Consider the following 24,413-nt stretch of genomic DNA (forward strand, 5'->3'; position numbering starts at 1 on the left):
AGCTCCTTGTATCATTGTCACAATTTCCGCGATATTTGGAACTGCGGCAGTGAGGGGTGCAGTGTTGGCATTCAACTTTCGGTAATCTACTGTGAAACGCCATTGCCCGTTTGGTTTCTTTACCGGCCACACTGGTGAATTATAAGGCGAGTGAGTCCTCTTGATGATGTCTCTTTTTTCTAAATCTGATACCACCCCGTCTGCTCCTGCAAGCGCAGCTGCAGGCAGTGGATACTGCCGGACATTTGTGACTTTAGAGGGAGGTAAAGGCATGGAAGTTTCCAAGAGACTCAATTTCACTGTGTCTATTACTTTTTCGCATCCTGCAAAACTCCACACAGTTCCATCTGGGAATTTCCACATTCGCCCACGCAGCATGTCAAATCCTAGGAGGTTAGTACGCGAGGCACCCACTAACACTTCCGCCCTGGTCATCCGCTGCTCTCCCGGCAACCAGAGGTTAATTTTTGCAACGGGGCATGTTTTTACCACACCATCAATTCCTGCGAAGTTGACTCTGCGTCTGGTGGAATTTATACCTAGAAGTTGTGCCGTTTCATTAGTGATTGCAGACATTTGGGCTCCGGTATCAATGATAAAGTTTACTGACATCCTCCGGGGTCCGACAGGAATGGCGATAATAGGTTCAGAATCTTTATGAGAGAGCCATTGAATAGCTAGTACCCGCCGGACAGGGTGGCTCACTGCCCTCCCCGGGGATAGGAGTTTTTTGACTGGGACTCTGACAAATCAATCAAATTACGCTCCGGTGCAGAAGGCACAATTTTCTCACAGCTTGGGGATTCTCTGGTTAGACTTTTCTCCCCAGCCGAATTATTCTTTCTAGTTAGAGATTGGACCAGTGTACGGAGATCTCCCGTAGGGACACCGTGCAAGAATTGTCGGGGCACCCCTAATTGTAGGGCTTTACGCCACAACTCATTCCGGTCCTTATCAGGCTTAAACCTTTCCACCGGTTTGGGGTTTTGAGTGTGAGTTCGGACTTGGCGAACCTTTCGGGGGTGTTCGGAGGATTTTTCGCTAGTTAGGCTGGCCCAGCCCATTCGGCGCCCATATTGGTCTATTTCCTGTACATATTCATTCCAGGTGGGCATGTAGCGACGCCGGCCCCGCCCATGAGCATCCCGAGCCTCTCGTATACGATCTTGAGTACGAGCAACAAATGATTTCAGGCAATCGGGAAGACCACGGATGAGAGGGGCTAATCGATCGGGGTCGATAGCAGCTGACATTGGGGATTTCCGAAATTCCTCTCTGTCATACATGGCTTGCAGACAAGCTGCTTTCCGTATCGCCGCAAACAGTTCAGAGTAGCCTGTAGCTCTAATCTCTAATGGCTCTCCCCTCTCTCGCGGATCCATACCACCTGCCCAAAAGGCTGCTCGAGCGGTTAGGGAATAATTATGATCCCCGTCCATTGTAGTTAAAAACACTCCTGGTCCCCAAGAGTCTCCTGCTTCTTCCTCACTCAACATAATTCTATCTCCTCCTTCAGAAGAAACTCGCCACACATACTCAACAGCTGATTCTTCTGGCCGCCTCGAATATTTTTCCCTTATTTTCGCTAACTCTGTTGGTGTCCACGGAATAGTACGCACAGTGTTGCGGACTTCCTCATCATCCTCATCAACTGTGGTTTCAGTTTTAATCAGAGGTCGTAAAGGAAAGACTCGAGATTTCACAGTAAAAGTCCTTCCCTCCTCATCTTCTTCCTCATCTTCACTATTAGACCAAAAATCTCCGGTCTGGGTTCCAGAATTTGGATAACACATTAATTTACGAATCTGTTGGACCTGGGTCGAGGGCTGCATTTTATCTAAGAGCCCAGTCACCCTTTCCAATAACATTTTAAGTTGGTGATTTTCACTCCCAAGTTGAGCATTCCGGTTTCCTAAACATTCATTCTCACTCACAAGCTTATCGACTTGAGTTCTTAATTTTTCTCCTGTCTCCTTTTGCAAGGCTAATGATGACTTCAACACCTCATTCTCCGATTTCAGGGTTGCATATTCTACAGCTGAAATCAGATTAGGAGCAGGGGTTTCCCTAGCTTCTTGTTGTGCACAAGATAAACAGGCGCCTAACACCGCACAAATCACACCTTTGCCTTTCCCCGCTCTGAGCTTCTGTGAAACCCGACACTCTTCAATACGTTCCACCACTTTCTCTTCATCCTTCCAAAATTTACGGGCCCACTCCTTCCCAGCCTGGGAAGGGGCACAATCATATTTTTGCAGCAGTTTATCCATGGCAATCCTGCCGACTACGCCAAAATTCTGTTGCGTGAAAAGGGGCAAAGCAGTTTTGGCAGAAGATAAACCCCCTTGCATTCTAACACTCCTCACCGAGGTGGGAGGCTAGGTGCGGCTAGGTTTAAATTCTGAGTGATGCCCAATTCAGCACTATCAGTCCAGTCGCGTTTAATATGTATTAAACTATTACGATCTGGATACACTAATAGTGGACTGCACCTTCAGTCTAGTCGTGCTCCTGAACTAGCACGGCCACTCTTGAGTCTTTGGTCGCGTTCAGTGAGAAACCAAAACGACTAGCTACTTAAAAAAGTGCAGTTTATTTAAACAACAGATATATAGGTTCTTAGGATTGCCGGTGATAAATACACTGTCTGCAAAGCACGTGCAAATGAAAGTATTGTTACATATACAAAACGCGCGACAAAGTTATAAACGATACAGCCTGGCTTTAAATGTAGGAAAAGAGAGTCTCTAGAGAAATTTCTAAGTTTCCCGAGGAAGCACTCGGTATAGTCTAAGTCTTACCCAAAGGCGTCCCTATGGGGGGGAAGAGAGGCTCAGCCCGTCGACTGATCCCAGAAGTCAGTGATGTAATTCTTCGCGATGGTGTCTTCCCTGGGTATCCCCCCTCTCTTGGGCTATTTTTATACTCTTTGTTATCTTCAAGGTGGAGTTTGAGTGACTTTAGTCATACATACTTTTATCATGATTGGTGTAAATTTCTCTCGCTTCACAATTAAAGGTATAGTTTACGAGAAATTCAGGGCGCAGACTCAGGAAGGAGTGGTCGCACCTTGGAGGCAGGTAGCCTTCGGGATGGAGGTGTGTTTTGGTATTATAATGACATTATAATGAGCAAAGTTCGCACAAAGGACAGCATTTCATCAAAATTTGACAAAATGTTGGCTCTGAGCATCTAGCGGGCAGCTAATTGGCAGCTTATCTGTTTCATGGTATCATCCCATTCCTGTATCCGCTATACATCATAAGGTAAAGCCACGGAATAATTGCATCCCGTCCCGTACCTCATGTAGCTTATCAGGGAACCACAGATGTTGTGTCCTTCATGCCAGCTGTGGCTATTTTCTACCTCAGAAGCCTCTTGATTTTATACTTTTCCTTAATGTGTGAACAATGCTGTACTTTTGTATTTTTTAGGCAATTTAGTATTTATTCCACAACAGCACACCGGATTAAAAACACACAGCATACTCTATCACTTTACCTAATTCCTTATAAAAAACACACAGCACACTAAAATTAAAATGCACAGCACACCGGATTAAAAACACACAGCACACTGGGCCGCAGCACGTGGTCTTTCAAACCACCACCAGCCTCAACAATCCTCACAAGGCACAAGGATCTATGGGTCATAGTTCCACACCTAGGGCACTACACTTCTTCAGCCCTCATCGTCGTCGTTGGTGTTGTGGGGTAACTCATTCGAATCTGTCTGCTCAAACCAGGGCTTTATCCACTTGGCTGGTACCCATCTGGTTCCAGCATCTGTAACGACACAGGCATATCCTCAACCCCAGGTTAATAGTCTACACGGTCCTTCCCACTTCCCCGTCACACTGTTTTTAACTGCTACCATGCCATTTTCCTGCCTAAAATCTCCCAGGTCTCTCTGCAGGCCTGCGCCATGCTGCACGATTGGAGGTACAAGGCAGTGTTGAGGAAGGCGTAGGAAGTTCAGGACGTAAACGGCTTTGTTCAGTCGATCTACAGGACTCAGCCCTTGCTCTCCCCCTTTTTGTTTTTGAAGCAAATTTTTTAAAGACTGGTTCATGCGTTCCACTATGGCTTGAGCCGTCGGAGAATGTGGTGTGCCAGTCACATGTGTAATGCCCCACAGCTGTAGACATACCTCTGTTGAACGGGCTACGTACCCTGGGCCATTATCAGTCTTTATCACACGCGGTACACCTAAGGCTGCAAACGCGGATCGCAAATGGTTTTGTACATGTTTACTAGATTCACCAGTCTGCGCAGTTGCCCAAATTGCAGTTGAATAACAGTCTACACTCAGGTGTATAAATTTCAGTTTTCCAAACTCTGACACATGGGTTACATCAGTCTGCCAGAACTCCAAAGGTCCATGCCCTCGGGGACTGATGTCTGGGTTGAAGTTAGGTATAAATGGTTGACAATCAGCACACGTTTGCACTCTACCTCGGGCATCAGACTCCGAGATCCCGAATTGTCTGCGCAGCATTCGTGCAGATTGATGGAAAAATGTATGAGATGCCCGTGCCTGTGCAAACTTATCTGGAGGTGGCGCGGCCCATGCAGGAGCCACAAGTTTATCAGCTCGTCTATTGCCCTCAGCTAAACCTTCTGGGAGCCCCGAATGGCTGCGAATATGGGTGATGAAATAAGGATCGTGCCGTTCATTGAGTAGGAGCAACAATTCACGGAGCAGGGTGAACAGCTGCTCATCTCTGACCTCCTTCAGCAAAGCACGCTCCATTCGTTGAACGATTCCAACCACATATAAGGAGTCACATACGATATTAATACCTCCTTTTGTCCACCTGCGAAACACTTCTACTACAGCACGTAATTCTAGCTTTTGTGTGGACCCCTTACAGTCCGTGATCACAATATCATGCCATTTATTGTCCATGTACCATGTTATTGCTGCTTTCTGTGTCTTCCCCCCGGCATCTGTAAAGATTGTCGGCCCTCGGACAGGTCGTTGAGACAACGCGGGAATTTCCTCAATGTGTCCTACTTGTAGCACACTAAAAAACTTGTGCGGAGGCAAATGTACCTTAACTGTCCCAGCATAGTTCAAAAGCGCAATCTGCAACGCCATAGAGTGTCGCAAGGCCCACTGCAAGTATTCAGCTACTAAAGGAATTACCACATATTCAGGTTCCTGACCGGATATCTCAATGATCCTCTGACGCCCCTTAATCACAAGTTGCGCCATCGCCTCTATCCTCGGGATAAGCGTACGTTTTGGTTGGAGAGACAAAAAAATCCACTCCAGAATTTGTAGCGGGTCCCTTTCCTGTACCCATTGCATTACTAAAGCGAAAGGATGTTCGTCATGATTTATAATTAATAAACCTATCGAATGATCAGGGTCCCATCGATGCGCGTAGGCGTTGATGACCTTATCACTGACCATCTGCATCGCCTTCTGCGCGTCCAAAGATAACTGTCTAGGGACATCAACGCCACCGCCTCCTCGCAGCAAGCGCATGAGAGGTGCTAAGTCTTCATTCGTAAGGCCACACAATGTACGAACCCAGTTTAGATCTCCTAAGAGTTTTTGAACATCATTCAGTGTCGAAATGTGTGTTCTAATCTCTAACTTCTGTGGCCTAACTGTAGTTTTAGATATTTCCCATCCTAAATATTTCCAGGGTGGTTCTTTTTGAACCTTTTCTGGTGCAATTTGTAACCCTGCTTTCCCTAATACCTGCTGCAGCTCCTCAATAGCCTTGTCACACTCTAATTGTTGTCCAGCTATCAAAATGTCATCCATATAATGATAAATTATCCACTCAGGGTGTTTCTTCCACACTGGTGCCAAAGCCCATGCTACGTACATCTGGCACAAGGCGGGTGAATTTTTCATTCCTTGTGGCAACACTACCCAATGATACCTGCACATAGGCCTGTTCTTATTTGTTGTTGGCACGGAAAAAGCAAATTTCGGATAGTCATCGGGGTGCAAGGATATTGTGAAAAAGCAGTCCTTCAGATCTATTATCAGAATCTCCCACCCTTTAGGGATCATGATAGGGGATGGCAAACCTGGCTGTAAAGCACCCATGTCCTCCATAGCCTCATTGATTTTTCGTAAATCGTGCAGTAACCGCCATTTGCCACTCTTTTTGGGGATGGTAAAAATAGGTGTATTCCAGGGGCTGGTTGTTGGTTCTATATGTCCCTTCTCTAACTGTTCCTGTACTAATTGCTTAATGTGGGTGATTTTTTCCGAATTGAGCGGCCATTGGTCCACCCACACCGGGTCATTTGTTTTCCACTTCAATTTCAAAATAGGTCGCCCTTCCCCAATGGCTGCCCCGGAAAATCTGTCCCCCCAGTCGTTAAACGAGTGCCCAGTTGACTTAAAGCATCCCGGCCGAGCAGGCATACCGGTGCTACTGTCACATACGGTCGAATTGAGCAAACTCCACCATCAGGCATTTGGCATTGAATCACCTCTTTGCTTATTCTTGTCGTCTGAGTTCCTCCGACCCCCATTATGGATATAGCTGGGTGTTCTAGGGGCCAAGAGGGTGGCCAACACTGATAACAGTCACATCAGCGCCGGTGTCTACAAGCATATCAAGCATGCATTTTTGACCCCCTGGTGCTCTTAGGGCAACTCGCTGCAAGGGCTTTGTTTTATTGATTTCAAGGGCTAAATATATATCTGCATTACCTGTTGAGCCAAAACCTTTATTCCCCCTTATCTGATTTCCAGCCATCGGAACGGCAGCCTTAAATGGCACTAGTTGTCCAATGCGAGTACCCGCTGGGATATGCACAGGTGGAGTGGGTGTCCATACCATCATTTTAATTGGACCCGTATAATCAGCATCTATTACCCCAGGTAACACAAACAAACCCCGTCTGGTAATGGAAGATCGTCCCAATAATAGTGCGCTCAGTCCATACCCCAACGGCCCTTTCATATCAGTAGGAATGCACTGCACTTGGGAGTCTGTAAGGGTAACCTCCTTTGTTGTTGCCACGTCCACTCCGGCGCTTCCTGTGGTGGCAGAGGCTGCACTACCCAAGCACCCTGACCCTGAGGCCTGTTTTGTGTCATCGCGCTCGGGCCCCCCGCGCTCATCAGCCCGCTTCCCAATGGTATGCCATTCTTACGAAATTTTGAGCGGCATTCAGATGCTCTATGTCCAAATTTCTGACACTGATTACATGTGCCTGTAAATCCTCCCGTTCCTCCGCTCCTAACAGGCGTCATATCTGTCTCTCCCCTCTGCTTTCCTGCTCTACACTGTATCTTCAGATGACCAACCTTCCCACACTTAAAGCATTTCGGTCCCAAATTACGATTATTAATCAAGGGCTTGACAGCTGCAGCAAAAGCGGAGGCCAAAAATCCTGCCTGTTCTTCAGGTGTCCCTACCCTAGAGCATGCCTCTATCATGTCGGTAATGGTGGCGTGTCGAGGCAAAGCCTGCAAGATACGCTTACAGGCTGAATTAGCGTTCTCTACGGCCAATGACTGAAAAACCGCCTCTTTGGCTGCCACTGGCAGTTCTCCCCGGTCTAACGCATTCCTTAGTCTATCAAGAAACTGCATATATCCCTCGCTGGGGCCCTGTTTTATCGTCGTATATGGGGGAGTGACCTTGCCATCCTCTGGCAAGGTCCTCAGTGCTTCGCGCGCCAACTCTGCAGACTGTTGTAAGATAGCGACATCTAGCCGCGCTTGTAGCTGAGCATCAGCGAAAGGACCTGTTCCTGATAACATCTCCATAGTCGCCAACCGTAACGGATCCCCCTCTGCTCTACTCAAATTCGCTACAACCGCGCGTTGTACACCATCCTCCCACCTTGATCTCCACATTAGTTCTTGCATTGGTGTGAGGATAAGGGACATCGGTGTCCGGCTATCAAAAGGAGTCATAATATTAGTAGTGAAAATATTGTTAAGAAACGACTGAGTGTCGGGAGAATTAAGACCAAAGTCATGCACCGATTTTCTCGCTTCCTTTACGATCGGCCAAGGAAGACCCTCCCACCTACTGGGATTCTTTCGACCTCCCGTGGTTCCCCCCAGTATCACCGGAAATGCTGTTGGTAACATTACACCCTCTATCAAGGCATTTTGAATAATTCCTTTCCAATGCAATCGCGGATCTGGCGGCTCCCCTGAGCCCGTGGTCACACCCCCCAACTCTCCTCCCGCGTTCCCGTTACCGGCACCCCAATGCCCTCGTGTATTCAGCAGCTCCCCCGAGCCCGCGGTTGCACCCCCCAACTCTCCTCCCATGTTCCCGTTACCGCCACCCCAAGCCCCCCCGCTTGTAAGCTTTATCTTCTGAAAGAAAAAAAATAAATAAACTTCTTCCTTCCAATTTTGCTAAGTATGTTTCCTATGAAAATTTCATGTTTGAGAAGGCCATATAGTTAACATTTATTCTGTCCAAAGGACGTTTTCCATCTTAAAATAAAAGTATGCCTCCAACAAATAATAAAAAAAAAGAACCAAAACCCCTTTTCCCTCAATATTAATTCCAAATAAGGTTATGCTATTTTATATAAGTAAAATATAGGTCTTATTTACTGTATTAGCATAAAACATGTCTTAGGATGTTATTTCTATTCTCAGGTGTTTAAAAGCTCTTAATCCACAATTTTATTATCACAGTAGTACCCATCCTGCATACTACTGCATTTTCTGATGACTATCAATTAATATCTTTTTCCTACTTAAGTTACTGAAATGGACATTTCTTTGCTCCCGCAGTCCAGAAAACTTATTTGCCTCAGGCTGCAACCGTTTCTTTTTGTTTGTAAGCAGGAAAATTGAAGGAAACCCAACAGTACTTCATGTAACTGAGTCCAAAAATCACTCAACCCCCCCCCCCAGCTTTTGCCCTACTGTATCAACAAATGTTGTCTAAGGTTTTGTTGTTGGCTTTTTTGTTTTTTTCATTTTTCCCCCGTCTCCCTGTCTCTCACTTGCTGCTGAATATATTTATACTCTACTTCAGTGTTTTAGCTAGCTCTGTGGAATAGATCATACCAAAATACTGCAGAATTGTAACGAAGTACAAAAAACCCCATAACAACTGTATGTTCCCAGGAGGTGTGGCAAAAGCATTCTTAAATATCATGTTGATGTGACCATTCATTGATTTTATTTAATTTTTTTTTGCACAACAACATACACTATTTTCTTTTCTGCTGTTTTCTCCTTTTGTTGAATGGTTGAATGCAGTTGAGTTTGGGATTGTTGTTTTACAAAATTTCTTGCTAGGTATCACAGACAGCTCTTGATTTCTCTGAGTACTTCAGGGGGATTGGATATTCATCCAATCCATTCTGTGAATTGGATGGACTCTTCTTTCTCAAATAGAATGAGTCCAAACAATTTTTCACACACTAGGAAAAGACCATCAAGCTTTCAAGTTCAGATGTGGACATGTGTATGTGTGTGTATGTGTGTGTGAACTTCCTTTCCAACACTATATATTGAACGAGGATGCTACAGCAAGAATAATTTTTGTTTTCAATATGATTTTTTCTTGCTACTGATTATAATACAATCACACTAAAAGGAAAAGCTTAATTGGCTTCCTCAGAGTATCACATTTGTAGCCCTGCCTGACAAATAATGTTAAATTCCCAGTTGGTTGGCATATTCAGCTAATATTGGCAGTGCAATGCTACCAGTCTTCCACTTGCATTAAGAGACTTTTGGAGCAAAACCTGTACAGTTATAACTCTCCAGAGAATTAAAAATAAATAAAATGCAAATTAAAACAAGTTTGCAACTTAGGTATATGTAATTATTAATCTATGCTGACAGATGAGACTTCCTAAAGTCTACACCAGCTTTGGCAGGTTTGTTGTCTATGAAGGGACCCAACTTTTGCAGGCAAAATCCAATAGAGATCTAGGACAGGAACTAAGACACATTTGTTGGTACAGCTCTTGAGCTTGCACCTCCTCTTTGAAAAGAGAGCTCTACAGCACAGCGCCCTTAAATACTTTTAAAAAATTGCCTCAAGCCCACATTTTTTTAAAAATCCTCAAAGATATCCACACTTAATTTCTCCCATTAGCTTCTGAAACATAGCAATGGACTGCCTGCCTTTACAAAGAATCCTTTTCTGAATCCCTTGTGTACTGTCAGTGCCGATAAACTAAATTCATTCCTCAGTCAACCTTCTGTGTAGAATTATGTGTGGGCACAGGCTCTGAGAAACTGAAACACTTCTGGCTATTTATGCATCTAGTCACAAGTGTTGGCCACATTAAAACATTCATAATATTTACAGAAAATATAAAGAAAATAATTTATAAGAACATAACATAGCAAGTATTTATTTTATATTTCCTTGTGGAAAAGGAGCTCAAAGATGTCATGCAGAGCTGTTAAGAAATTAGTATTAACCATTTTTAATGTTTATTGCTATCTACTTTGTTGCTGTTTAGCTTCTTAGAAAAATGTTTTTATGAACTCTATATTATGTTATCAAACCAACCCATGGAAAAAACAAATACCACATGCATCACTATTTCAAGTCTTTCTCTCAAAGCAGAGTTTATTATTTAAGCACATAAAAAGCTAGTAGCTTTAATCAAAACAAGCTTCAATATTCCATGTCCCTTGCTTTGCCTCTAAATCTCTGGGAAAGGACTAACTTATTTCTAAAATTTCTTAGAGGAATGCAGTTGTTCTTAACCCCTTTTTCAACTACTTTATCTTGTGCATCTTGTACATGTCTTCATTATATAGAAAACACAAAGTTTAACACAACACACTAACTTAAATAGGAATATTAACATGGAGTGAGCACAACTGTGCATTTACAGTATGATAGTTAATTTGCACTAGCTTCCTAGTTGTTGTGCAGCTCACTTCAATGCTCTTACATTCACTTTGAAAAAAAATACTCCAACAAACAACACATAAGCAGTGCTCCATAGGCATTTAGGACTAAAATGCCCATGTAAGCAATTAGAAAAGACCCAATAGCATGTCACATTCACACTGAACTTTGCACTAATCCCCCCACTGCCACCAACAGCCAGCCACATAAAAAATTATTTTAATCAAATGAACAATAATTCAGTTGAGTTCACTAAATCAGAAGTCAGATGAATTAAAGCCTAGGTAAAATTTGGGGGTTTTTAAATGTTTAATAAATTGAAGCACTGATGCTTTATGATTCTGATAACAGGCAATGCTGGCAGCATTAATGAACTTGTAAGGAATTCAGATTAAACTGTTCTGATTGCCATCCAAATAGTAAACACAATGGTTTATCAACAGTTTTGCAGCCTGTGAAAACTCCACATTGCTTTCAGCAGAAATGCCATACCTAAATAAACCATTATTTTTTAAGACTTCAAAATATAAACTGTGTTAGCACTCCAGAAACAGAGCTCCCAGATGTGTTTCCTCAGAACAAACAAGGATCACCAGCATGTTGACAAGGATGCCAGGACATATTTTTCTGATATACGCTACCTTGCAAGGCAGTGAAGATCTTGAGATTATAACTGTCCTAAGTCACTGATAAATTTTCTACTCTAGGCTACTTGATAGCCTTCCCAGAAAGAAGAATTTCAAAATGATTAAAAAAAAATATACTGAACTAATGTCACCCTTTGACATCTATTACCTTAAACTTTCCCATGGAGTTACCAGGAGCCTTGAGACAATTTTTTTCTGCATGGGCAAATAAAGCAAAATAGGTTTCAGCAGCTCAAAAAAGCAACAGACCAAACTTTTTTTTTTAACCAGCATTACTGATCAAATACTGACTAAAATGCCAATTTCTGGCTTTGGTGGAGGGAGGAAAAGAATTAGAGACAAAATATCTGTCCTTTTCTGAATCTTGTTAACTGTGGAAGCACCATTTGATTAAAAGGACTTATACTATTATTCCTAATATGTAAAAGGACAAGGGGGACAAAAGTCAAATGCAATAAACATTGTCATCTGCTTCCATTATCATTTAAACCAAAGACCAGATAGATTGCAGGCACTAATTTTACAATGTTTTAACAAATGCAAACTTCTCCTAGTCCCTCCACAAAGTTCAAGTTTATTAGATGGATAGTGAAAGGAGACAAGAAGTATTTTTATGGGCTTGTGTTTTTCACAGTTCAAATTCTAGATGCTTTTACTGCTACACTTAGAAGACAACTTATATGTGACTACTCCTCTTTGCCAGATTTCGTCTACTTACTCGTCTGGTTAAGAACCGTTTCAACAGGTCCATGTCCTTCTAATGTTGGGGGCTCCAGAGCTGGACACAGTACTCCAGGTGGGATCTCACCAGAGCAGAGTAGAGGGGCGGAATCACTTCCCTTGCCCTGCTGGCCACGCTTCTTTTGATGCAGCCCAGGATGTGGTTGGCTTTCTGGGCTGCGAGCGCACATTGCCAGCTCATGTTGAGCTTCTCGTCCACCAGCACCCCCAAGTCCTTCTCCTCAGGGCTGCTCTCAAGACATTCTCCGCCCAACATGTATTTGTGCCTGGGATTGCCGTGACCCACGTGCAGGACCTTGCACTTGGTCTGGTTGAACCTCATGCAGTTCACATGGGCCTACCTCTCAAGCCTGTCCAGGTCCCTCTGGATGGCATCCCTTCCCTCCAGCATGTTGACTGCTCCACACAGCTTCGTGTCATCAGCAAACTTGCTGAGGGTGCACTCAGTTCCACCGTCCGTGTCGCTGACAAAGATGTTAATCAGCACCAGTCCCAGTACTGACCAGAGGAAAGCCACTCGTCACTGGTTACCACTTGGACATCGAGCCATTGACCGCAACTCTTTGATTGCAACCATCCAGCCAGTTCCTTATCTACCGAGTGGTCCACCCATCAAATCCATGTCTCTCCAATTTAGACAAAAGGATGTCATGCAGGAAAGTGTCAAATGCTTTGCACAAGTAATAGAATCATAGAACGTGTTGGGTTGGAAGGGACCTTTAAAGGTCATCTAGCCCAACCCCCCTGCAGTAGGCAGGGACATCTTCAACTAGAGCAGATTGCTCAGAGCCTCATCAAGCCTGGCCTTGAATGTCTCCAGGGATGGGGCCTCCACCACCTCTCTGGGCAACCTGGGCCAGTGCCTCCCCACCCTCACCATAAAGAACTTCTTCCTAATGTCTAATCTAAACCTACCCTGCTCTAGTTTAAACCCATTGCCCCTCGTCCTATCCCTACATGCCCTTGCAAACAGTCCCTCCCCAGCTTTCCTGTAGGCCCCCTTCAGGTACTGGAAGGCTGCTATAAGGTCTCCCCGGAGCCTTCTCTTCTCCAGGCTGAACAACCCCAGCTCTCTCAGCCTGTCTTCATAGGAGAGGTGCTCCAGCCCTCTGATCATCTTTGTGGCCCTCCTCTGGACCCGCTCCAACAGGTCCATGTCCTTCTTGTGCTGAGGGCTCCAGAGCTGGACGCAGTACTCAAGGTGGGGGTCTCACGAGAGCAGAGTAGAGGGGGAGAATCACCTCTCTCAATCTGCTGGCCACGGTTCTTTTGATGCAGCCCAGGATGCGATTGGCCTTCTGGGCTGCAAGCGCACATTGTCGGCTCATGTCCAGCTTTTCACCCACCAGGACCCCCAAGTCCTTTTCCGCAGGGCTGCTCTCTATCACGTCATCCCCCAGCTTGTATTGATAACGAGGATTGTCCCGACCCAAGTGTAGGACCTTGCACTTGTCCCTGTTGAACTTCATAAGGTTTGCTCAGGCCCACCTCTCCAGCTCGTCCAGGTCCCTCTGGATGACATCCCATCCCTCTGGCATGTCGACCGCACCACTCATCTTAGCGTCATCGGCAAGCTTGCTGAGGGGGCACTTGATCCCACTGTCTATGTCATTGATGAAGATGTTGAACAGCAGCGGTCCCAGTACGGATCCCTGAGGGACACCACTTGTCACCCCTCTCCATCTGGACGTTGAGCCATTGACCACTACCCTCTGGATGCGACCATCCAGCCAGTTCCTTATCCACTGAACAGTCCTCCCATCAAATCCGTATCTCTCCAACTTAGAGAGAAGGATGTTGGGGGTGGGGTGGGGCGCATGTCAAAGGCCTTGCAGAAGTCCAGATAGACGATATCCGTAGCTCTCCCCTTGTCCACTGATGCAGTCACTCCATTGTAGAAGGCCACCAGGTTGGTCAGACAGGACTTGCCCCTGGTGAAGCCATGCTGGCCGTCTCGAATCACCTCCCTGTCCTCCATGTGCCTTAGCTTAGCTTCTAGGAGGATCTGTTCCATGATCTTCCCAGGCACAGAGGTGAGGCTGACAGGGCGGTAGTTCCCAGGGTCCTCCTTTCTACCCTTTTTAAAAATGGGTGCGATGTTTCCCTTTTCCAGTCACCAGGGACTTCACCTGACTGCCACGACTTTTCAAATATCATGGAGAGTGGCTTGGCAACTGCATCAGCCAATTCCCTCAGGACTCTGGGGTGCATCTCATCAGGTCCCATAGACTTGTGTATGTTCAGGTTCCTCAGGTGGTCATGAACATCGTTTTCACTTACAGTAGGAGGGACTTTGTCCCCCAGGTCCCCTTCTTGCCGTCCTTCAACCCGGGAAGTGTGAGGAGAGAGGCTGGCAGTAAAGACCAAGGCAAAAAAGTTGTTGAGAACCTCAGCCTTCTCCTCGTCTGTTGTTACCAGTTTGCCATTCTTGGTCACCAGGGAGGGTACGCTTTCTTTGGCCTTCCTTTTCTGGCTGACATCCCTGTAGAAGCCCTTCTTGTTATTCTTAGCATCCCTTGCCAAGTTCAGCTCCAGCCGCGCCTTGGCCTTCCTGACCTCATCCCTACATACCCGGGCAGCATCCCTATACTCTTCCCAGGATGCCTGATGCTGCTTGAACTGCCTGTGCAGTTCCTTCTTGCCTTTTAGTTTAACCAGCAGATCCCAGCTCAGCCATGCTGGTCTCTTCCCTGTCTTGCTTGATTTCTTACACCTGGGAATCGAGAATCATAGAATTGTTAGGGTTGGAAGGGACCTTAAAGATCATCTAGTCAAACCCCCCTGCCATGGGCAGGGACATCTCCCACTAGAGCAGGTTGCTCAGAGCCCCATCCAGCCTGGCCTTAAAAACTTCCAGGGATGGGGCTTCCACCACCTCTCTGGGCAGCCTGTTCCAGTGTCTCACCACCCTCATGGTGAAGAACTTCTTCCTAACGTCCAATCTGAATAGACCCATCTCTAGTTTTAATCCATTCCTTCTAGTCCTACCATTACCTGACATCCTAAAAAGTCCCTCCCCAGCTTTCTTGTAGGCTCCCTTAAGATACTGGTAGGCCACTATTAGGTCTCCTCGGAGCCTTCTTTTCTCCGGACTGAACAACCCCAACTCTCTCACTCTGTCCTCATAGGAGAGGTGCTCCAGCCCTCTGATCATCCTCGTTGCCCTTCTCTGGACACGTTCCAGCACATCCATATCTTTCTTGTAGTAGGGGCTCCAGAATTGGACGCAGTACTCCAGGTGGGGTCTCACGAGAGTGGAGTAGAAGCGGAGAATCATCTCCCTCGACCTGCTGGCCACGCTTCTCCTGATGCAGCCCAGGATATGATTGGCTTTCTGGGCTGCTAGTGCACACTGACGGCTCATAGAATCATAGAATTGCTGAGGTTGGAAGGGACCTTTGAGATCATCAAGTCCAACCATTAACCTACCCTGACAAAAACCACTTCTAAACCATGTCCCTAAGTACCACATCTACCCTTTTTTTAAACACCTCCAGGGATGGTGAATCCACCACCTCCCTGGGCAGCCTATTCCAATGTTTAATAACCCTTTCAGTGAAAAAATGTTTCCTAATATCCAATCTAAACCTCCCCTGATGTAACTTGAACCCGTTTCCTCTTGTCCTATCACTTGTCACCAGGGAGAAGAAGTCAGCCCCCATCTCTCTGCAACCTCCTTTCAGGTAGTTGTAGAGGGTGATAATGTTGAGCCTCTCGTCCACCAGCACCCCCAAGTCCTTTTCTTCAGGGCTGCTCTCAAGCCAGTCACTGCCCAGCCTATATCGGTGCTTGGGATTGCCCCGACCCAGATGGAGGAGCTTGCACTTGGTCTTGTTGAACTTCATGAGGTTGGCATGGGCCCACCTCTCCAGCCTGTCAAGGTCCCTCTGCATGGCATCTCTTCCCTCCAGCATGTCAGCCGCCCCACACAGCTTGGTGTCGTCGGCAAACTTGCTAAGGGTGCACTCTATGCCACTGTCCATGTCGCTGATGAAGATGTTAAACAAGACCGGTCCCAGCACTGATCCTTGAGGGCTCTTGTGCTTTCTGGAAAGCATCCTTGAAGATCTGCCAGCTCTGTTCTGCTACCTTGTCCCTGAGGACCGCTTCCCAGGGGGTCCTATTGACTCACTCCTTGAAGAGGTGGAGGTTTGCTTTCCTAAAATCCAGGGTCCTGACTAGGCTCCTCATCTGGCACATATCCCTCAGGACCGTGAACTCCACCAGTGCGTGGTCACTGCAGCCCAGGCTGCCTCCAATCATGACATCCCCAATGAGCTCACTGGCATTGGTGACTATCAGGTCCAGTATGGCATCCCCTCGGGTAGGGCTGTCTATTTCCTGTCTTAGGAAGTTATCATCAAGGCACTCCAGGAACCTCCTGGATTGTCTACAGCTCACTGTGTTACTTTTCCAGCAGATGTCGGGGTGGTTGAAATCCCCCAGCAGGACAAGAGCCTTTGAGCTGTTGGTTATCCCACAGCTTGTCACAGACAAGCCTGATATTATCATCCCCCTCCCCCTTCACATCTAGTTTAAAGCCCTGTCGATCAGCCCCGCAATCTCTTGGGCAAAGACCCTCTTCCCCCTTTGAGAAAGGCGTTTCCCATTTGACATCAGCAAGCCCAGTGCCGCGTAGGCCTTCCCGTTGTCAAAAAAACCCAAAATTGTGGTGGCGACGCCAGCCACGGAGCCATGTATTAATGGATTGGATGCGTCTGTTCCTTCCAGTGTCACTGCCTGCAACCGGAAGGAGCGAGGAGAAAATAACTTGTGCCCCAGACTCCTTTACCAACCTTCCCAAGGCCCTGAAGTCCCCTTTGATTGTTCTTGGTCTGTGAGTTGTAGCTTCATCTCCACCTACATGGAAAGTCAGTAATGGGTAATAGTCCGAGGACCGTATCAAACTAGGGAGTTTCCTAGTTATGTCCTTAACCCAGGCTCCGGGAAGACAGCAGACTTCCCTATGAGGAGGGTCTACCTGGCATATTGGACCCTCTGTTCCCCTCAGGAGGGAGTCACCAATGACTATAACCCTTCTTTTCTTCCTTGTGGGTGTGGTTGTGATACACGGGGTATGCCTTTCTGACTGTGGAGATGTCTCTAGTGTAGATTGGCCATCATCCACATCCTCATTTGACTGGCCTTCCTCAACCAGAACCTCATATCTGTTGTTCAGAGGTACCGGGGGGGGGGGCGAGGTGGGCAAGGAGGGAGTTTGCCCGCTGCCCCGACCATGAACTTGCCTCCATTCACTCTTTTCATTTAGGCTTCTGCCTGACAGGGGCAGGGGACAGGGGCCCCTTGATCTTGGTTACTTTCCATTAGGTGCTCCCGTTTCTGCTTCAAGGAGGGCAGAGCCTGGCTCCACCAGTCTATTTCTTCTTCAGCCTCCCTAATGCTCCTTAACCTTTCAACTTCCTCTCGCAGCTCTGCCACCAGGCTGAGCAGACCGTTCACCTGTTCACAACGCACACAGCAGTTCTCATAACTGCCTCCCATTGCCGGTGAAAGGCTCTGGCACTCCCTGCAGCCTGTGACCTGGACGGCTGCATGTTTCTGTGGGAGCTCTGTCTGGGTTCCCACATCCATTCTGGCTAAGGTTGAGAGCATGACCTTCTGCTGGGTGGAGACCATAGCTAAGCTCCTTCCAAGAGGGTGATGACTACCCTTGTCGTGGTGCTTCCAAGTAACACCCTGGCTGACACCCACTTGCTGCTTGCTTACTCAGTGTGCAGTGACCTAGTTGCAGTGCTCCGAAAGGCTTCTTTTATGGGGGGGCGGGAGGGGAATTTACGCCTCGTTTAGATCTGCCGCCGGGAGTGCTGGCTCCGCCCCCTAGAGCTGCCAGGCACCGGCCCGGGCCGGCCACTTTTCCCGGCTTCAAAAAGCCCCCAAAGGAGACCATTGCCGGCTCTTTTTGCCGAGATTCCCTTCTCCAGTGCAGACTTACCTGCACTGGAGCTGGTCTCCTCGGCAAGCATATTATATATGGTACAGCATATATAATAATTGCCATCTGCAGATCATTGTTTTATTGGAGGGTTAAGGAGACAGCAAGGATTCTGGCTTTCCATTGTTGCCTGTGCTACAATAAAAATTCTGGTTTCTTCTTTATTAAATTTTTAAGAAAAATGCAACAATAAGAGCAACAACTTAATAAATTACCAACAACCACTAACAATGACATCAGAACAAATTAATGAAAACAAACTTTTTTTTTTTTAAGGTGAGCACAGCTGAGTCTTCTCATTTGGCCTTCAAAGGTACCTACCTTCTGGGTAAACTGTGTAGTGGACAAACACACACACAGTTTTCCACATATGAGAAGAGGGCACAGAAATTCAGTAGCTAAAAAGAGAAAATCATTCATGACTGTCCTGGTTCTGGCAGGGATAGGGTAATTTTCACAAGGAGCTGGGACAGGACACAGCTGACCCAAACTAGCTATGTGATGCCTCACTCAGTATATAGGTGTGAGAGCAGGCTGGGGTGGGGAGTTATTAACTGGTTATTGCAGGTCCTGCCACCTCTCTTTCTGTTTTTCAGTGTTTTACATTTAAGTGATTTCCCCCCCAGTTAAAATTAAAATATTTGCAACTGAATATATGTGGGTATTTTTTTTATGCTGAATGGAAGAAAAAAACACCATCCTTCTTCAAATATTGTATCAATACCAAACTTTTAAAAATATTTAAAGTAAAATCAGTAAGAATTAGGTGATAAAGCTGACTAGATAAGTTATTTAGGTAGCAGTTTGCCACAGCAACAAGTATAAGCAAGAGCCTCTCTCATTGAACAGAAAGTTGTCTTTGCTCTACCCCAAACCAGGACATCATGTCACTGAGCAGCACTGAGAAGAATCTGGCCCCATCCTCCTGACACCCATCCTTTAAGGATTTATAAGCACTGATGAGATCCTCCCTCAGTCTTCTCTTCTCCAGACTAAAAAGACCCAAGTCCCTCAGCGTTTCCTCATGCTGCGATGAATGGCTATAAGCTCTTCAGAAGGGATAGGCAAGGAAGGAGAGGCGGGGGTGTGGCTCCGTACATTAGGGAATGTTTTGGTTGTATGGAGCTAGATTCCAGTGATGATAAAGTCGAGTGTTTATGGGTAAGGATGAAGGGGAAGGCAAATAAGGGAGATCTTGTGCTGGGAGTATGCTACAGACCACCCAACCAGGATGAGGAGACAGATGAAGTATTCTATAAGCGGCTGGCTGAAGTCTCGGAATCGCCAGCCCTTGTTCTGCTTGGGGACTTCAACCTGCCAGGTATCTGCTGGAAATACAACACAGCAGAGAGCAGGCAGGCTCGGAGGTTCCTCGAGTGCATGGAAGAGAACTTCCTGACACAACTGGTAGGGGAGCCTACCAGGGGAGGTGCCTCGCTAGACCTACTGGTCACAAACAGAGAAGGACTAGTGGGAGATGTGGTGGTCGGAGGCCGTCTTGGGTTTAGTGATCATGAAATGGTCAAGTTTTCAATTCATAGTGATGTAAGGAGGGGGGTTAGCAAAACCTCCACCTTGGACTTCCGGAGGGCGGACTTTGGCCTGTTCAGGACACTGGTTGAGAGAGTCCCTTGGGAGACAGTCCTGAAGGGCAAAGGGGTCCAGGAAGGCTGGACGCCCTTCAAGAAGGAAACCTTAAAGGCCCAGGAGCAGGCTGTGCCCAAGTGTCGCAAGTCTAAAGGGCGGGGAAAATGGCCAGTCTGGATGAATAAGGAACTTCTGATGGGACTTAGGAATAAAAGGAGGGTTTACCACCTTTGGAAGAAGGGACAGGCAACTCAGGAGGAGTACAGAGATCTCGTTAGGTTATACAGAGAGAAAATTAGGAAGGCAAAAGCCCAGCTGGAGCTCAACTTGGCCACTAACATTAAGGACAACAAAAAAAGCTTTTATAAATACATCAACAGAAAGAGAGCCAGGGGGAATCTCCATCCCTTACTGGATGCGGGGGGGAAAGTTGCAACCAAGGACGAGGAGAAGGCTGAGATACTTAATGCCTTCTTTGCCTCTGTCTTCAATAGTCAGACCAGCTATCCCCAGGGGGTTCAGCCTCCTGAGCTGGAAGATAAGGATGGAGAGCAGAACAACCCACCCATAATCCAGGAGGAAGTAGTCAGTGATCTGCTTCTGCACCTAGATGCACATAAGTCGATGGGGCCGGATGGGATTCACCCAAGAGTACTCAGGGAGCTGGCGGGAGAGCTCACCAAGCCCCTCTCCATCATTTATCAACAATCTTGGTCAACAGGGGAGGTACCAGATGACTGGAGGGTGGCTAATGTGACGCCCATCTACAAGAAGGGTCGGAAGGAGGATCCTGGAAACTACAGGCCTGTCAGCCTGACCTCGGTACCAGGGAAGATCATGGAGAGGATCATCTTGAGTGAGCTCTCACGGCAAGTGCAGGGCAGCCAAGGGATCAGGGCCAGCCAGCACAGGTTTAGGAAAGGGAGGTCCTGCTTAACCAACCTGATCTCTTTCTATGACCATGTGACCCGCCTTCTGGACGCGGGGAAGGCTGTGGACGTTGTCTATGTGGACTTTGGTAAGGCCTTTGACACCGTCCCCCACAGCATTCTCCTGGAGAAGCTGGTGAATCATGGCATAGACAAGCGTACTCTTTGCTGGGCTAAAAACTGGCTGGATGGCCGTGCCCAGAGAGTTGGGATTAATGGGGTGAAATCCTCTTGGCGGCTGGTCACCAGTGGTGTCCCTCAGGGCTCGGTTTTGGGGCCGGTTTTGTTTAATATCTTTATCAATGATCTGGATGAGGGGATTGAGTGCACCCTCAGTAAGTTTGCAGATGACACCAAACTAGGTGGGAGTGTTGATCTGCTTGAGGGTAGGAAGGCTCTACAGAGGGACCTGGACAGGCTGGATCGATGGGCCAAGGCCAATTGTATGAGGTTTAATAAGGCCAAGTGCCGGGTCCTGCATTTCAGTCACAACAACCCCATGCAACGCTACAGGCTTGGGGCAGAGTGGCTGGAAAGCTGCCCAGCAGAAAAGGACCTGGGAGTGTTAGTGGACAGCTGGCTTAACATGAGCCAGCAGTGTGCCCAGGGGGCCAAGAAGGCCAACAGCATTCTGGCTTGTATCAGGAATAGCGTGGCCAGCAGGAGCAGGGAAGTGATCGTGCCTCTGTACTCGGCACTGGTGAGGCCTCACCTCGAGTGCTGTGTTCAGTTCTGGGCCCCTCTGTACAGGAGGGACATTGAGGTGCTGGAGCGTGTCCAGAGGAGAGCTACCAGGCTGGTGAGGGGTCTGGAGACCAGGTCATATGAGGAGAGGCTGAGGGAGCTGGGCATGTTTAGCCTGGAGAAGAGGAGGCTGAGGGGAGTCCTCATTGCTCTCTACAACTCCCTGAAAGGAGGGTGGAGAGAGGTGGGTGGTGGCCTCTTCTCCCAAGGGAATAACGACAGGACCAGAGGAAATGGTCTGAAGCTGCGGCAGGGGAGGTTTAGATTAGATATTGGGAAGAATTACTTTACTGAAAGAGTGGTCAGGCGCTGGAACAGCCTGCCCAGGGAGGGGGTTGAGTCACCATCCCTGGAGGTATTTAAGAAGTGTCTAGATGTGGCACTTCAGGGCATGCTCTAGTGGCAGAGATTGTAGGTTGTTTGGTTGGACTCGATGATCTCAAAGGTCCTTTCCAACCATGAAGATTCTATGATTCTATGATAAGAGAGATGTTCTAGTCCCCTAATCATCTTGGTAGCCCTTTGCTGCACCCTCTCCAGCAGTTCCCTGTCCCTCTTGAACCAGGGAGCCCAGAACTGGACACAGTACTCCAGGTGTGGCCTCACCAGTGCAGAGTAGAGGGGGAGGATGACCTCCCTCGACCTGCTGGCCACACTCTTCTTGATGCACCCCAGGATGCCATTGGCCTTCTTGGCCACAAGGGCACATTCCTGGCTCATGGTCATCCTGTTGTCCACCAGGACTCCCAGGTCTCTTTCCACCGAGCTGCTCTCCAGCAGGTCAGGCCCCAACCTGTCCTGGTGCAGGGGGTTATTCCTCCCCAGAGGACTACATGAGCAAGAGCTGTTTAAGTTTTCTCTGTAAGTGTGAAAAACAGAACTGTAGCTTTGATTCCTCTTCCTTTAAAGCCCTGGTTGATGTTTCCCCAGGTGAACAAGTGCTAACACTGTACCGTTACTTATGATTTTCAGTTATTTTTCTGTTGGAAATCACAGAATAGAACTATATCTTTCCAGAGGGCATCTTAATATTAATTCATTTGAAAGTTATAGATATTGGTCAGCTTTACAAGTCATTGAAAGTAAGAAATAGTTTCTGTTTTTACTGTGGGACAGATGAAATTAATTTGAAAGAGGGGAGGAAAGCTATTCGGAACTAGAACAAATAGTATATATACAACTGTCTTTACTGATGACATTAACAATTCAGAAATACTTTTGAGTTACAACTGATGGGAAACTTCAATGAGATAAAGTAGGCATGCTGAACACAGAAACTAGAAAAAAGCTGATGTTCAAGGCAAATAATTTTTATTTTAACTGGCTTTTAACTTGGAAATAGCAAGAATATCAGTTTTGAAATATTTCATCTTAAAGGTCCCTTCCAACCTAGACGATTCTATGATTATATGTTTGTCATGCTGTAAACTTTGAAAATAACTTTTTCTTTACCAAAAACAATAACTTCATTCAGTTTTGTTTTCCATGTAATATTGTTTCTCCTGTATTTCTTTTTGTCTTTTAAGAATATTAAGCCCACAAAAAGAACATTTTGATTTATTAGCAAAAAATAATGAAACAAATCAATAAATTATAAAGCCAAAAAGGACTACTATAAACAACTCTGAGCTGCATAAATCTGGCCATCAGTATATTCTGCATTAACTTCACTTTCAAATATCTCTTAATCTTAAAATTTCCATTGACGTAACACCTGTACTTTTGAATGTCTCTTCCCTTATATTTCTTCATTCACTTCTGAGAACTGTGCCACCTTGTGTTTTATACCATTAACTCTTTTAGAATTGCACTAAGAACTGTTTGTTCTGTATTCCAGCCCTGCTTTCTTCCTGCTTTTCTGTTGCAGATCTAAATATTTGACACGAGCTAATTAGTTAACTTCATCAATACAAATTTTAAAATATTTATTTCAAAATAAGTATAAATTAGTCACTGCTGATAAGGGGAAGGGATTTAAATGAGGTAATTGCTTTGTTACCTTTTTATCTGGTTTATGTGTAGCTTTAAAGAGAAATCTCTAATGGCTTGAATTAGAGTTATTTGGTGGTGAAATTTTGTTATGACACAAATATTTTGATATGCCACTGAATATTTTTATAGATTATCCTAGGCTTTCTTTTAATAGTGACTTTAAAAGCCTTGGATCAGATTGGATGTATGACATTTGACACTTTTTTTTTTGTGTTAATCTATAGGCAGCAGTTAAATCAAAAAAAGCTACAGATACCTATAAACTATATGTGGAGAAATATGCTGCAGTTAAATCTGTTTTCGAACAGAAGATGACAGAAACTGCACAGGTAAGTGTTATATTAAATTAATTTCCTTTAAAATAGATTAATATGTTCTATTTTATCTCTCTGAAGATATCTGAAATCAAAGCTTTTGAAAAATTGGTTCAAGATAGAATGATCTCCATTGGAAATTGATATGAACAATAATATCAGAAGTAATATGTTTGAAGGGCAAACATTGACCACATATGTTGTGATGGCAGTGTCCTTGAATGACACAGTTGAACGCTAGCACTCTAAAAAGACTTTTGAAGAACTTTTTAGGAAGAAAACAAAATGAACTTTTGGAAGTATTGTAGATGCATTGTGATCATGTGGGAAATCCTGTGAATTGCTGGAGAGCCAGAACTCATTCATAGGAGTTTTAAAACTGGGATCCATCATGTTTTTTCATTATCATTCTAGCAAAACGCTTCAGTAACAGCTTGTTCAAGTGTCTTTCCAGGGTTTATCTGAGGTGGTCAAAAGCCCCTACATCTATTCAAATTTCTATTTTTTTTAAAGCTGTTTTAATCTGTATTTCAGAGGATATCAAGTTCTCTGTATGATTGCACATGTTCCTGCTTGCTATGTTTTAAAGTTTCTTTTTCAAATCTGTTGATAGCAGACTTTTTTCCACTACCCCAGATTTCAAAAAGCAAACCTCACTGTTTCTGCTTTTAG

General features: G+C 45.8%; 1 protein-coding gene across 2 annotated transcripts in view; it reads left to right on the forward strand.

Annotated features, from left to right (window-relative positions):
- Positions 1-24,413, forward strand: part of LOC141735419 (F-BAR domain only protein 2-like) — a 169,494-nt gene that overhangs the window by 32,782 nt on the left and 112,299 nt on the right. For both annotated transcript variants that reach the window (XM_074568123.1, XM_074568124.1), the window contains exon 6: positions 23,652-23,756. In XM_074568123.1, the coding sequence (XP_074424224.1) occupies positions 23,652-23,756 (105 nt within the window). The remainder of the gene's footprint in view (positions 1-23,651; positions 23,757-24,413) is intronic.

The sequence above is a fragment of the Larus michahellis genome, chromosome W (assembly GCF_964199755.1).
Source record: "Larus michahellis chromosome W, bLarMic1.1, whole genome shotgun sequence".
NCBI lineage: Eukaryota > Metazoa > Chordata > Aves > Charadriiformes > Laridae > Larus > Larus michahellis.